At 39.7% G+C, this 16,493-nt stretch overlaps 2 protein-coding genes across 5 annotated transcripts in view; both read left to right on the top strand.

Moving 5' to 3' along the window:
* The window catches only part of LOC111975653 (ecotropic viral integration site 5 protein homolog), a 68,602-nt gene extending 64,036 nt beyond the window's left edge, over positions 1 to 4,566 (top strand). For all 3 annotated transcript variants that reach the window (XM_024004139.2, XM_024004137.2, XM_024004136.2), the window contains one exon: positions 770 to 4,566. In XM_024004139.2, coding sequence (XP_023859907.1) covers positions 770 to 1,063 — 294 coding nt within the window. In that variant the 3' untranslated portion in view covers positions 1,064 to 4,566. The remainder of the gene's footprint in view (positions 1 to 769) is intronic.
* A 1,599-nt stretch (positions 4,567 to 6,165) lies between these two features.
* LOC111975660 (zinc finger protein Gfi-1-like) lies at positions 6,166 to 11,825 on the top strand. 2 transcript variants are annotated; one of them, XM_024004150.2, is made up of 7 exons: positions 6,166 to 6,267; positions 9,111 to 9,329; positions 9,916 to 10,071; positions 10,284 to 10,693; positions 10,847 to 10,984; positions 11,124 to 11,289; positions 11,511 to 11,825. In XM_024004150.2, exons 2-7 carry the CDS (start codon positions 9,218 to 9,220, stop codon positions 11,696 to 11,698), a joined length of 1,170 nt encoding a protein of 389 aa, XP_023859918.1. In that variant the 5' UTR covers positions 6,166 to 6,267; positions 9,111 to 9,217; the 3' UTR covers positions 11,699 to 11,825. The 2 variants fall into 2 exon arrangements, with proteins under 2 accessions (XP_023859918.1, XP_023859916.1); XM_024004148.2 differs by having other exon boundaries at positions 9,877 to 10,071.
* The last annotated feature ends 4,668 nt before the right edge of the window (positions 11,826 to 16,493 follow it).

Below are 16,493 nucleotides of genomic sequence, written 5' to 3'. Positions count from 1 at the left end.
GTTAACACGGTAGTTTCAAATCACTGATCTCCGTTGTACATTTGTCCTTTTTTACATTTAACAGATAAAGCACTGGTATTTGAGAAAAGTGACAAGTACCGGTACAATAACTAGATTTAGCAATTTCTCTAAGTGTGTCTCTCTCTCTACATGTCTGTCTTTGCGAGGCAGGCTGACCCAGGTGAGTTCTAGGCAGGGCAGGTGTGGTCCAGACCAAGCTTTTGACCTGACCTCTACCCRTCTTCCACTGGTTTTGCAGCCTATACCTAATATCTGATGTGTTGTGGGGAAGGGGGAGCGTGGTCAGAGGAGGCTGGTGGGAGGAGCTATAGGAGGACAGGCTCATTGTAATGGCTGGAATGGAATAAATGAAAGGGTACCAAACATATGGAAACAACATGTTTGACTCAGTTCCATTTATTCAATTCCAACCATTACAATGAGCCCGTCCTCCTATATTTCCTCCCAACAGCCGCTTCTGGACCATGTCTACCCAAATGAGTGTGAACGTGCCCGCTGCATGTGTTTARAAATTCATCTCCAAGTGTCAAAATTTCAGAACTGATGTTTTCATTGGTGTTGACGTCTTTGTTGTAGTTTGTGCATGTGATTTCTAGAAAGATGAACAACCCTGATGTTCTCATGTGCCTTGGCAATGTATGGATCTTTGATTTTACAATTCCCACTCACCAGTGTGTTTATTTACACGTCCCCATTATACATTACTCTACATGCTCCTCCATTAAACGCTTCTTGTCTTTTTCCACAGATCCGCTGCCTAAAAGGCCAGAGGGGGAGCAGCATGTCCAATCAGCCCGCTTTTGATGGGATCCACATTGTCAATCACTACATACCAGATGACGAGTCGTACCACTCCTCGGACGAAGACACAGGTGTAGGCAAGACCCCCTCCCACCTGGACCATCAGCACAGCAGCATCAGCCGCATCAGGCTGCACCCCTCCCTGGGTCTTAGGGACACTGACAGTGAGGGGGATGATGATGGGCAGGGTCTGGTTCTCTCTGTGCCTCCCATTGGCACCCACAAACACACCACCGTGTGACTGGGTGATGGGCACCATCGCTAGACGCCTGGAGGCTGATCAGGGCAGTTCTGATCTGGTACAGTGGGACAGAGGGGTTGTCCATGGTAGCAAGCCACTCTTCAGGAGAATCGCGTTTGACTGTCTGTGGGACTCCAATGTAGGGAGCTCCTTTCAATGGAATCTTGGAATGGAATGTGTGGGCTTTGTCAACAAGTGAAGTCGTAGCAGAATCACACCTGTGGTGGAGTTGGTTGTTTTCTTTGTCTGTTGCGTCAGTCTGCTTTACTCTTGTTTTGCCAAAACCCACCTGAAGAGGATCATATCAGTGTGTTGCTCTGGTCTGGACCCCAGGCAGGCAGATCAGAGAAGGACAACATGGAGGTTCAAGTAGCCCCCTGAGCTCCACGGAGCTAGGCTGACCACCAGGGAAGTGGACTGGGGTTACCCCGTCCAGGGTGACCCCACCCAGACAACCAAACTACAGGCACTCCCTCAGCCCCACAACCAACCATGGTACAACAGACACAACACACAGAGACTGTGCAATAAAATGTTTTATGCTTTATGATGACTATGACACTTCTTTCAATCAGTTTTTATTTTTTTTATCGCTTTTATAAGTGAACAATCAAAAATGTATAGAGCCCTTTTGTGTGGGTGTCTGTATTATATCAGGAGAGAATAATGTACTGAAGAGTGATGAATGTCTCTATTGAACATGGTTAATGAGCCCCAGTATCAAACAGTGTCAACAAGCATTAGGGTCGTATTCACTAGACACCAAACAAAGGAGAAAAAAAAGGACCAAAACAGGGAGGGACTAGTGTAGTACCTGTTAACAGTTTAACAGCTGATATGTCCCCCATCAGGGGACTACATACTAAATAGGTTTTTAGACCAAGGAGTTGGAAATGGAGCTTGCAGTTCCTCCAGGAACGGTGTACCACTTCTCTAAAAAAAAAAAGAAACATGTTTTTGTTTCAAAACTTGCCGTTTGCAACAATGTGCACTAATGAATACGACCTAGGTTGATATAATGTTGGCTTTTTGGCCTTTAGACATACAACCTGTCTATCATCAGGCCTGGTATAGGCCTATCCAAAGGTCAATTTGAGTCCTGTATACTCCGTATATATGTAATTGTTTGTTTTTCATGTCCATTTTGACTTGAAAATATGTATCTAATGAATTATTGCATATCTGTTTAATGTAGGATGCGGCTGAAAGGGACATATCACTCTAGTTTTGTCAAGATGCACAGATAACTGATTAGCAGACATTTCTTTCAGATGTGGGCTGCGTTCCAATTCTCCACCCTTCTCCAGAAGTGAGCACTTGTTCACTTCCCCTCATGCATTTAAAAGCATTGGATTGGTGCAAGCATGGCTGAAGGGAGTTTCCACCATATTCCCTATACCAGTGCATTTCTTTTATATCTATGAGGGGGAGTGTACAAGTGCACTCTTTGGGAAAGGGGTAGAGTATGGGAACGTAGCCACAGTCTCAATGTACTGTAGATGTTTTCATATATCCTACTTTTCTCTGTTGGGACGATCTTACTTTTGGAGGAAGGACTGATTTAGGATCACTTCATAATTTCATAGATTAGAATACGTTTCAGCATGTTGGTTAATGGAAGCATGTAACTAGTTTATTAAGTAAACCAGCCCAGATTTAGAAGTACTGCTATTTCTAAAGTGGGCATATTGATCTTTAAATAAATAATCATTAAGGGACATAATGAGAAGTATGAGAACTGTAATCTGAATCTTGTATGAACATAAATAATGTTAAACAGAAGTATTGCTATGTTGTACTTTTGCACGAAATGAATGACGGTCCAAGCCAATGAAACAATCTACTGCATTTGGGAAACAACACTTATCTGAAAATACTAAGAAGATAATTCTAAATGTTTGTCAAATGGCAAACTATTCCCTATGTGTAGTGCACTGCTTCTGGTCAAAAGTAATGCACTATGTAGGGAATAGCTTGCCATTTGGGATGCATCATAAGAAATGGGCTGTTTGTTTCCTCTGTGAATGAAGCAAAGTGTATTGTCAAGTGTTACCAAACTGTAGGAGGGGTTGTATAAGCCTGGTCTCAGATCAGTTTGTGCTGTATAGCCTATAACTCGTATGGTCATTGTGATGCCTTGGCATGACAGATCTGGGACAATGATGGCATTTTAAACAGTAGGCTCTGCCAGCCAGAGAAATACGCACCACTCGGTTTCATAAAGGTTGATGTTGATCCATTATCAGGATTAGCAGAACACTAAAATAGACAACTTCTCTAGGTTGACATGACCTGCGCCTTGTTTCCCAGAGCCYTCGTAGCATTAAGATAATCCTTACATATTTAGTAGCCAAGGTGTTTCCCTGAGCCTTCGTTAGTAACGTGGCTCATAGAAACCTTTGCACATCTACGAGTGATCCAGACTACTCGTAGAGCAGTCAAAGTGCGTCGTTAGATGCATTTTTGCCCTTCCGCGTCACATTATTCACAGATCTCCGCTAAAAATATATTAAACATCATGATTCTATTGGTATGACTAACTGCCGATAACTTCAGAAGGACGTTATTGACTACAAATACAAAGTTGCCAAAGTATTTCTAATTGTTGGAAACAAATGAAAACCGAGATTATTACAGAGATTATTACATGGACTACACAGCCTAATTAGGCTATTTTAATCTTATTGAAATAAATTTCATGTTCAATCAATTGAGTTCTAGTTTGCGACTAGGCTACAGTTTGTAATGTTTGCCTCTGTGTGACAACGTGTGTAATGATAAACCCAATCTGTGATTTCGTGCATTATTATAAGCATAATAAACCGTGTCGCCTTCAATAGCCATAGAAGGTGATCTCTCTCTATGAGTTGATCTGTCATCAGTATTGTGGGATAATTATGTTTAAATAAGATTTGAATGGAGAAAGCTGATCCGAGCGCTGTTTTTCTTTCTATCCTATCAGTATCGACACATGGTCTTAAGGCGCATTTAGCACACGTTCTCTTTACGTGCTTGTTTGGGAAACACTTAAAGTTGGCTCGTAAATAACGATGCATTCGGTACGGTCATCGTAATGCGTAAATTACATCGCAAYTTGGAAATGAGGCACACAACAATGGACATCTTATATTTGCGAGATTTTTAAACGTTTTTACCGCAGTGGCCCTTTTAAGACATTAGAACCAAAACCTATCAGCCAAGTCTCTTACTCAGGCTCGGTAACATATTTATATCCAGAACGCACGGACTCATTATTCAGAAGAGGTTTTGTGATACTGATGTGATATTCCTTGGTTGGTTGAGGACAACGAAAGATGGAATATTTGGAAAGGCATCATGACGCAGTTTTGGCACTTTCAGAGAAAGACAATATAATGCAGTAAAGAGAGAAGTCTACATGGAATAATAACGCTATGGAATAATCATTACCACACTCTGAAAACAACATGTATGTGAAATGAATGTGTTTGAGTTCACAAATAAACTTCACTATTTGATAAACATTTTCAGTGTTTTCAGTTCTGTTGATGTTATATATAGTGTTTACTGATGTGCTGTAATAGTAACCATGGTGGAGCAAATACAATTCCATTCTCACATCTTTTACTGCAGTATCGTGTCATTGGTCTCCGATTTTTTTTAAATAAGATTAAAATAGTTTTGGGTTGCATGAATTGATGGGCTATTACCCTCCCTATATATCATTGTTATTGTTATTCTTAGATCATTTCTTTTCCTCGACATGGTTAAATAACTCAAGCATAGATCCCCCCMAAAAAAATCTTCAAATTTGGCACACAAACTAGAACCCATGCGTAATTTGGTCACATACAATGGCACCAATTGGCCTATAGGTGGCGCTATTATAAATAGCCTCACTTAATCCCTCATATGTGCGGCCCCTTTAACATAGAAACTTTATGTATGTGGTTTTCCTTATGCTGAACAAATTTCCCTCAATCTTGGACATTTTGGAAAACCTTTTGAAAAACATATTCTCATTAACCATAAGTCCAAATAACACCATGCAGGCCTATGGTACATTGCTTAACTTAGTTTGAGAAAAGCTAAGGGATTGGTTAAGAGATGGCGGAGTTGTTGATAAATCAGGAAATACGATTTTACGTGTCCATTGAAATAAAAAACAATATCCACTTCACAATGTCCTATCAACTTGAAACTTTTTAGGATCATCAATGACATTACCATGATGAACCATATTACGTTTGGCATTAATATCTGAAATAAGGAACCTATTAACAATTCACTTTTTTGACTAGGTTAAGCTAACGCTTAAAATAATAATCTTCTCATGGACTAAAAGTCAGATTCATTGCAAATTTGATCATTGGACATTATCGCTGGGATGTGAGGTAACAACAGGGCCTGGCCTACGTTAAGTATTTAAAAAGTACAGTGTTTGTTAGGTGTTAAGTCTGTGTTAAAAGATGCTTAAAATTCTTAGAAGACAAAGTGATTGTGATCGTGTTGAATTGTCTTTGGGAAATAAAGATAGATATGGTTTTAGAAAGGTTGTGGTAATATTTCATTCAAACACAGAAATGTGTATGCAGCTTAACTTAACCTGTCCCGCAGCTCAATTTACTTCATACCCGGGGTAAGTTGTGCCAGGAGACCACTTTCTTTGGACAAGCTATGTTTTCAAAACTGTAATATTTGCATGACTTCTGATGATTTCTAGGGATATACAAAATACTGAAATATATGTAGATATCTTTGTTAGAAAGAATACTATGTTTGCTTTGATGGAGTGATGCTGAATCTAGAAAATGGCTCAATTTACCCCACTCTCCCCTACTTGATTTGATTTGGGTGGGTAAAAATGTTTTGCAGTTCAAATGTACAACGCCCATTGGATAACAGATTAAATAATTATACGACACTTTGGGCCTTATTACACTATTTCATTGGTAGCCTATGCCAATTTGACAAGGTTCAATGTTGAGCTTAGTTTGAATTAGCGCTCAGTCAGTGATGCTCTAAACCCCCCCCCCCCCCACCTCAAATGTCTGAAATAACGTTCAGGAAGTCAATCATTCTGCTGCTTTAAAGAGGCCAACTTTCAGAGCTGCATGTCTTGCAATGCGCCTTTCAATGGGACAACAACGCATAAGATCCTTCAGCGGCACTGGACCCGGGTTGTTGTGACAAGTCTGAGGAGCTTTCATTACGCTTGAACTCCGGTAGGCTATGTCTTGAACCTGCTCCACGACTGTCAAACTCTTAATTTTTCTAAGTCAATTGCATGGCTATAGTATACCGCGTTAAGAGGACGCACACGGGCATAATATTAAATTGATAGGCTACAACATAAAACATGTACAGCTCTTTATTGATAAGAACATGTGTGAGACTTTTTATCTAAACACGTGGATCAATTGCGCAATGCAGCATAGATGCTCAACATTTTTCATTTTCGTGGACAAAAAAGTGGTTTAATTTAATTTAATAGAATACCTTAAACATAGCTGTACATTTCTGACTCAGTGGAGAGGCGACCTTTAGAATTATGTTGTGTGTCAGAAACCTTTATGAGCTAAAAGGCTGTAGGTTTATATAAAGGCATATACAACCACGAGTTATATGCGTAGGCTCAGGCTGCTTTTTCATATTTGTTGAACTGTGCGTTGGGATCCAGCGCGCATTTTCAAATGAGAGGAGAGGATAACAAAGTTTGACACAGGCTTTCAACAGAGGCTGAGGCTATTATGTTCATTACATGCAGCCAATGCCATTGATTCAATCCTTCAAAACCGTGATACATTTCAATACGTAAAAACTTGTTTGGAAAACCATTCTTATTTTTTTTAAACAAAGTTAGTCTATAAATTATAAATATTTCAGCAATGGTTGTTGATTGTACTTTWAAAAAATGTATATACCTAATGCACATAAAACAGCTAATAGCCATCTGGAAAAAGACACGAAGGACCTGTTTTTTAATAAGCTATGCATAAAGGGAGAACAAATCAATCAGATGACTGGTTATTTAGTTGGAATCTATAGGCCTGCTGAATTTTGATAAACGGCCTCATAATGTATGATTATTATTATGAGATAGGCTAACTTACAGGCTATGCATTGATGGTCCCAAAGCCATTCTTATCAGATTTATTGTATAGCCTATCAAATTTAATAACCTAAATTATTTGATTCTTTGAGTGCTATTTTGTTAAATGATAGGCCTATAATTAATTGCATTAAAAGTGTTTCCATTCAAATAGGCTAGAAATGAACTTCTACCTAAATGATTTGCTTGGATTATGTTATTAAAGCATTTCAAATTACGATCCAGTGGTTTGATTAGTTGAATATATTTTCTAGGCTTCTATATGAAATAAAGTCACATCAGTCATATCATTGCACCAGAAATTGGGCAATGGTTAGGACTACCTCGCGTCAGTGTGTCTTGTATCGGTAGCCATGGTAGCCATGGCGTTTTCTTTGGAGATTGTGTTGCGGTAGCGTGTCATATCTCCTCCAACCCAATGCGAGTTCCGGATGCAGCGGCGATGTTTCTAATCGATAGAGGGCATATGGCGCTTTGATTTCCTGCAAGTCACTTGTGGTTTTTGGCCTGCCAGAATACTTCTGCGTTTAAAAAATAATAGAAATAAGATGACAGAAAATAACTAAAAAAGAATGCTACGTCATGAGTCTAAAACAAAATTATTTATTATAAAATGTTTTAAATCTCTTCCTGTCACCAACGTATTGTCTCACTGCAAAGGTCATAAACGAATAGGCCTACATTTATATTTAAATATGAATTCGTACCAACATTGCTATTATTTAGTTTGATTGGCCAAGTTTGAACTTCCATAACTAACTAATTTAGTTACATTGTGGTATACTCCAAATAATTTCAAAGAATAGGCTTATAGGTGTTTTGAGTTAATCATTTCACCTGTCGAATATTAATATTGTAGCAAGATAATGCAGTAGACCTATAATGTAAGGACATAGAACTTATGTCTATCACAGATTCTGAATGTCTGGCACGCGCCATCAGCTGGTTGAAACGTTCTAAATGTGACTGATACTGATATTCTCCGCCCCACTGGCAGTCTGGAGTGCTAGGCGAGCTGAATGCGCTCGTTGCATGGCCTGTTGTTCTGTGCGTAATTGGTCCAGAACAGGTAATCAGCGGCCTTACTATGCGCACAGGGAACAGAGGTAGCACTGTTTACTCACTGAVCATATTATAGTACTGCAGGAAATACGAAACTCCCGTGGCCCCTCAGGCAGGCGTGTGGACAGCGACTGTCTGCCGTTATCAAATATAGCCTTATGTATATATGAAGAGACACCGACCAAATTGATGGATAAAAATACATTTGTGAAGGACGCAAGACAATTCCAGACTGATGCAGTATTATCATGCATTAGTCTTTTTACAACATTTGTTCATTTTGAGAAATGCTATGTAAGCCAGTGAGGGGCTATTCAACGTGTGACTATTTGGGCACAACCACGTCCATACTTCGCCTACTATTCTCTAATTCGCATTTTCATTCGTGCTCAATCGATGACGGAAATATGTGGATACTGTACCATTATCAAGCATGTAGATAACACGTCTCATGAGTCATGTTGATTAGAGACACACGTAGCACACTCCGGCCMACAGCAACCCTGACTGACTGGCACCCAGGTGCTGTTGGTCTCCGTGTTTCCTCTCTCCTCTGTCTGTCCTGTCCTGCAGCTAGGTATAGGGAGGGATTAAGTAACACATAAAGCAGTGTATCACTTATCCTGATTGCCATGGGTTTTAATTCCCCGTGGAGAGATACAGGCTGATCCGTGAGAGGGAGCTGTCTGGAGAGCTGTTTGTTCTGGAGACGGACCAATCATAGGCTCCAGGGGCGGCAATGAACTGGGGAGGAGTTTCCTCTAGCCTAGGCACCTGTCCCCGCCCACAACACCTGGCAGACGTGAGAGGGCGTGTGCGCGTGCTCCATCCTCAGCCAGAAATCTCTTATAGTTGACCACACATTGTCAACCAATAGTCTTCAAATCTTTTCAGGGATAAGACAGCAACACCGCATCCCAGGACCAGAGGTGCAGATTGCTATTGGATTTGGATGGCCAGTGATTTTGGATATTAGCAAAGACCGAACAAGGAGAGTGAAAATGCCTCGGTCCTTCTTGGTGAAGAGTAAGAAGGCGCACAGCTACCACAAACCTCGCTCCTTAGAAGATGACTACAGTAGACTGGATACTGTCTTAGCTCATATATGTGCAGGTATGTGGATGTTATTTCCATGTTAATGTCTGGATGTTGTGTGAGGTGCACCATTTATACATGCAAATTATTTCAATCGAAATGGAACAAACTCATTTGTTTTTCTGTAGCCTGATTATATTGTTATAAATATCCACTTTTATTTGTCTAGTTTTACAGATTGCTATATTGTGAGGCACGGCTTTATTCAAAAGAAGCAGTAATATATTAGAAATACAAGCCTATGATTTATAATGAAAACCTAGCTGTTAATTCAAAGGAATATATAGCCCATAAGGGCTTATCCTGTATCCAAATCTTACATGTTTACATTATTTCGATAGCTACACTGACCTCAGTGGAATGATTTTGCTCGTATAGTTATTATTCATAACGTTTAATTGTACTGACACATATAGGCTATTACTATTTATTTATATTGTTTCTTCTTCTTACAATAATTATTACATTATTAGGATATCATTAGCAAAGTTGTATTTTTGTCGTTGTTATAGGCTAAGGCTATTGTAATAGGCTACTCACGTTGTCCTCGTTGGAATTAAAACAGAGAATAGTAAGATTCTAGAGGACTCGGATGCGTTGACAGGAGGCGATGCCATCCGCGGGTTCTCCCCAGACTCTCACCTAGTGGACACGGCTGACTTCTCCTCCAAGTCCACACTCAGCTGTGGGGACAGTGTGTGCAGTCCAGCTTCAGTTTATGAAGACTTCTGGCGGCCTCCATCGCCTTCAGCATCACCAGGTAGAGATCTAGTCTGTGGTGCATTAAAATGTAGCTATCCCAAAGTGGGAGATTGTAGCAGAGTCAATGATAAATTATGCACTGCGATTACAATTTCACAATTTGATGATGGGACATCCTCATTGCTTGTAGGCCTATATCGATCTTAAGCTATTAATTAAATCACAATAGGCCTACACGAATGAATTATATTTATTTTTGCAACTCAATAGTAGATTCAGAGAAATCCCTGTCCCCGGTGGACGAGACACAACCCTTCCCCGTTGTTCCCTTCCGGCCCTATGCGTGGAAAAGTTACTCTGGTTCGGACATCCGTCACCTGGTCCAGCAGAGTCTCCATCACCAGCACCACCACCCCATGGACTTGAAGAGAAGCCCGGCGATAGGGTACTACAGCGACCGGGCCATCGAACCAACACTCTTTAACAGAAGTCCGGTAGCAGAAAAGGACAGTGATTACCGGTCCGCTGCCGGTCTGTTCGAGAGAGCCGTCGCCCCCGGGGTTGGGTTGTACTCTGAAGGGAACCTGCACGGGAAAAGACCAGAAATCAAGGCTGAGTCTGACTTACCCTGCTCACGGTTCATTCTGAATGGTACCTACAAGTGCATCAAATGCAGTAAGGTAAGATAATGTATGCAAATGTAATATTTAAGCATTTTATGTTAGCAATGATTTGCTTGAAGATGTATGGTTATGGACACAATTGTCCCTCCCTTTATTGACCTTGTACCACCATCATTCCCCTCACGAATTTCAAACAACTTCCCTCTGCAGGCGTTTTCGACTCCCCATGGGTTGGAGGTTCACGTTCGCAGATCACACAGTGGCACGAGGCCCTACGCTTGTGATATCTGTGGCAAAACCTTCGGACATGCTGTCAGCCTCGAGCAACATAAAGCTGTGCACTCTCAGGTGACTATTCTAGAATCTAGACCATTCTAGTTTTTGACATTGATTATTCAAAGGCAACAAGCAAAATAGGCTACTTTACTGTTTTGACGAGCTAATCAATATCATATTTAGACTTATATTTGCCTGTATACTTCCACAGGAAAGAAGCTTTGATTGCAAAATATGCGGTAAAAGCTTCAAAAGGTCGTCGACTCTCTCCACGCATCTCCTCATCCACTCTGATACACGGCCTTACCCATGCCAGCATTGCGGGAAGAGGTTCCACCAGAAATCAGACATGAAGAAACATACATTCATCCACACAGGCAAGTAGGCGTCAGAAATGGTAGTGTATTAGTAGACCTCGCTACAACACTAAATATGTTAATTGCATACACGGCCACCCAATGCATAATGGTGAGGTCATGCGTAATTGACATGCATTTTTCTGAAGACCTGATACAATAAAATAAAACAGCATGCTTGCTTATATGGTTTGGCTACTGAAGGTAGCACGATGGTTAATGTATACATGTTTGTTCTGCAGGTGAGAAGCCGCACAAATGCCAAGTGTGTGGGAAAGCGTTCAGCCAGAGCTCCAACCTCATAACGCACAGCCGGAAACACACAGGCTTCAAACCATTCGGATGCGACCTCTGCAGCAAGGGATTCCAGAGAAAAGTCGACTTAAGAAGACACAAAGAGTCACAACATGGACTAAAACCCTCAAACTAAAATAAAATAAAAGAATGGACACCAAACACTATAAAACAAAACACTTGTTTTTGGAAACCAGACATAAGCTACTGTAGCTATCCATTCCTCAAACATTTCAGACTGTGATTTACTGGTGGAGAGTTATAGAGGCTTTTGTGCAGTGTAGGTTAAGACAAAACCGGGTTGAACTAGGGAGGGACACTATCTGAACACAAAATAACCAGATAGGTAATAACCCCAAAGAAAGCGCGTTAACAAAAACAACAGACGACCAATTTCCAACGGACAATTGGGAAAATAGACCTTGTCTAAAGAATGACAGACACGTTGTTTTTAGTTGGACGCCATGGATGCTGCCACAACAGTCACTACAATAAGTCTATGTGATTTAATAAACAATGGTTGTGTATTTATTTTAAAAAACAATGTTATTTTCATTTTTTTCTTCTTAGAATTCAAATAGCACATTTGTATTTTATATTAAGAATATCAACTCTACGGTATATCCAGGTGTCATTTACTATAATGTCAAACCTTATTTATTAATCAGATTATCGTTTAAATATGAAAACTGTAATCCAACAGATTTCGAGAGGTTTTTGTTCATTTTTCTTTCGTTTCTATGTAGCCTACTGCATTATGTTTCAAGCTGCAAAATCCTGCATAGGCCTATCTGAATTCTTTGAAGGACTACCAACGCAAATATTCAGAATTTATTTTTTATTCTAACTCAGATTATCTGGATTCGTTGTAGTAGGCTAGTCTAGACTATTGGTCCAACTAACATTGTTAMATTTTATAGACAGAATTATCCCCCTTGAAATGCGTCTTGGAGGGGGACCTGTGATAATGTTAATTTGAGGCAATTCATTTTCGTTGAATTTAATAGTTTACATTTATTGAAATTAACTTTACATTTCTATCGCTGAATCTGTAACGCTTCGGCGTTACAAATTGAATATATCCCTAATAATAATATTAGTAATAAAGGATTAAAGTTCATTTAAATCATGCTGTAAAGATGATCCTCCGCGATGCGGATGGAATAGAGCCCTTATACTATATTTTCACTGTGTGGATAGTGATTGTCCTCGTGGTTAACCTTCAGTGATTTTCCATAGAAAACATGTCTCTCCTGTATTCATTGAGGGGTATAATATTAACCGAAAAACTTGGCTGAGCACAAATTGATATGAAGTCTCTTAAAACATACAGGAAAAAGCCCCTACAGCGGCTTGGTGTATTCTCCACTCCATGTAATAGGTCTGTCTATAAAGTGCTTTCTTGGCGTTGGCTATTTTACTGGAAATCTGAGAGGTGACCACAAATTAAGTCGAGTATCACAGGGAAGGTCTTCAAGTGCCTTCCAACTGGTAGGTTTATGTTCCCCCATTATTCATTAATCAAACCAGGTTGTGTTTTCTTCTCGTTTTTATCTGAACCACCCAGAAGGGCAGTTTTCTAAAGCCATAGAGTTGATTGCTTAATCATCTATTTATCAAATAATTTCGCTTAGAATGAAGAAGTAGATGCTTAAAATATTCGGCTAACTTATATCGAATTTTAAAATGACATCCACGAGTAAATTTAGCTTTTTGTCATGGTGAAATAAATAAAATAGAATTTTATGTGGAAAAATACATAGGGAATAGAAACTCAATTCCACCAAGACTACAGGATGCTGCTGCGTTTCATCAGACTAAAGCTCCTATAAACATTTGGTTTGTTTTTACCAAGGCAGTAAGGAGTTATTTGTTTAGACCTCAAACGTTGCCTATATTACACGTTAACCAAATGGTATGTAACTTTGGCCACTCTGTATAAAGCTCAAGTTGGAAACAGGACCGGACAGGATTGATTTACGCAGGTGGAACTAAAGACCCATCAAAAAGCGTCACATAGCATGGCTGGAGGGCATCTACTGTACACCACCTCTGCCCGAAACACAGCTTGTAAGCGCAAGAGCAGGAAGGGGGAACACAGGTGTATGTGTGGGCTACTGTTATCCCTTCCATTGAGAACAATACTCATTAATTTATTCAACATTTGTAATTAGCAATTTGCTAACATAGAAATAGGCCAGCTATAAAATGAGAGAATGAACAGCAACAAGAAACTAAACAACTATACAAGTTACCCAGTTATATAAAATAGAAAGTTAATCATAATCATGAACTTTATGACGGTTATGAAACCGTCAATGCATATTTACATTCCTTTATAGCTAATATTCCTATAGGCCTGACATACTGTATATATACTCTACATTTCAAAAGTTTGGGGGCACTTGGAAATGTCCTTGTTTTTTTTTAAATGACATTTTTTGACCATTAAAATAACATAAAATTGATCAGAAATACAGTGTAGACATTGTTAATGCTGTAAATGACTATTGTAGCTGGAAACTGCAGATCTTTAATGGAATATGTACATAGGCGTACAATAGCCCATTATCAGCAACCATCACTCCTGTTTTCCAATGGCACGTTGTGTTAGCTAATCCAAGTCTATCCCGGAGTCGACTCTTCACTGTTGACGTTGAGACTGGTGTTTAATGAAGCTGCCAGTTGAGGACTTGTGAGGTGTCTGTTTCTCAAACTAGACAGTCTAATGTACTTGTCCTCTTGCTCAGTTGCTCACCTGGGCCTTCCACTCCTCTTTCTATCCTGGTTAGGGCCAGTTTGTGCTGTTCTGTGAATGGAGTAGTACACAGCGTTGTACGAGATCTTCAGTTTCTTGGCAATTTCCTGCATGGAATAGCCTTCATTTCTCAGAACAAGAATAGATTGACGAGTTTCAAAAGAAAGTTCTTTGTTTCTGGTCATTTTAAGCCTGTAAACGAACCCACAAATGCTGATGCTCCAGATACTCAACTAGTCTAAAGAAGGACAGTTTTATTGCTTCTTTAATCAGGATGACAGTTTTCAACTGTGCTAACATAATTGCAAAAGGGTTTTCTAATGATCAATCAGCCTTTTAAAATGATAAACTTGGATTAGCTAACACAACGTGCCATTGGAAAACAGGAGTGATGGTTGCTGAAAATCTTCCATTTCCAGCTACAATTGTCATTTACAACATTAGCAATGTCTACACTGTATTTCCGATCAATTTGATGTTATTTTAATGGACAAAAAACGTGCTTATCTTTCAAAAACAAGGACATTTCTAAGTGACCCCAAACTTTTGAACGGTAGTGTATATTAGTCAATTAGACAAAATGCCATATATTGGGAAGGCCTAKAGCCTACATCAACGTCATCATTTCATCTCGATACAGAACTTAATCAGGAAGTGCTTATTCCTTTACATTGATTGAAATCACTGACTCACAAGGATTTTACACGCCTCACTTCACTCAAGTCTTACGACGTTCAGGCCTGCAAAAATACTGAATATTTTAAACCCCCTGAAGAACAGACTGAGGAGTACAGGAAAATGTCTGCTTATTTAACAAACGAGGGAGAAAGCCAAAGGGAAGCAGTGGCGACCTGTCATTCAGGGCAGAGCCCCACCTGTTTTGAGCCCTACATTTATAGCAAAATGAATAAATAAAAAATAATAATGCATATTTTTTTKGGGGGGGTGGTGGGCTTGCCTGTTTTGGATGTTATTTTGGCATTAATACGTGTCACATATCAGTTTGCAAACAATGTAAAAAATAATCTATATCATTGAGTTAATAAAGCCGCATACAAACAGGATCTCTTTTTTTGAGTAAGGCAACTCCAAAATGCAGGTGTTTCAGCCTAGCTCAATGCTTTCTGTGGTGGTGGGGCAAGCCAGCAGAAATTACGGAGCGTTGCGACGTGATTGGCTCAGTGTTCTGTCACCCATGTGGACTTTGAAAATTGTCACTTAAGAGGAGACCTTGAATKTTTTTGCCCTTCGGCTGCTGCCATAGAAGTGCCCATCCAAGAAGGCTCAAGGTCATTGGCCAGAGATAAAATGAAGTCAAATCACGGTAGTTTTGATTGGACTGATGTCAATATCATACTTTCACAATTTTAGCTAGCAGTTATCATCATGAATCAAGTCAACAATCTACTGGCAAATCCTTTTTAATCCTTGTCATATGAAGAGAAATTATAGATAAAACGTATCGGTGCTCATCGGCCATTGGMCATAAACATTACACAACAAGTAGGAAATCGCAAATTCAACGAGTGGTTTGGAAGGAATCAGTGACTGTGGCTGTGTGGTCCCAAATCTGGGATTAAAATGCTCTTTTCCAAGTTTAAAATTATAAACATTCAACATTGGCCATTCTGTCAATGAAGCATGATTTGTGCCGTGCTCAAAACAACCGTTAACTCGGAAGACCGCCGCCCCACCTTCCTGTTCAAGTGAGCACAGCATGAACAATGTGAGTCCAAAAATCTATTGTACGCTGCTTCATAAATGATGTAATATGCCAGAGAGATATGTATACTGTAGCTAAGAAAGTAATACTAAGTGTATGTTGTGTAGTAAGATGTTAGTAGCCCATGTGCCTCACCCTAATAATTTGGTCTATTTACCCCTCTTAATTTTGTCTACTGTTTTGACTGTTCTACTGTGGCCTATAACCTATTTTAGAGAAATGTAATCATCAAATATGGTAAGATCTTTCATTGTCTACTTATATGCCCCCTTTATTTATCCTACGGTTCTGATTTGGTGTACACTGTAAGACCGGCCAATGTTCTGAATTATGTCGCTGTACATTTCAAAAGTGCTAAACAAATAGTTATATTGACTAACGTTACGCCTATCCTAGCTCGCTCATTAATGTCTTAATTGAAATTATGGATTGCCTCTTATCCGCTTGTCG

Source organism: Salvelinus sp. IW2-2015, linkage group LG16 (genome assembly GCF_002910315.2).
Source record: "Salvelinus sp. IW2-2015 linkage group LG16, ASM291031v2, whole genome shotgun sequence".
Lineage (NCBI taxonomy): Eukaryota > Metazoa > Chordata > Actinopteri > Salmoniformes > Salmonidae > Salvelinus > Salvelinus sp. IW2-2015.
The sequence above is the reverse complement of the archived record's forward strand: the minus strand, read 5'-3'. Positions and strand labels throughout refer to the sequence as shown.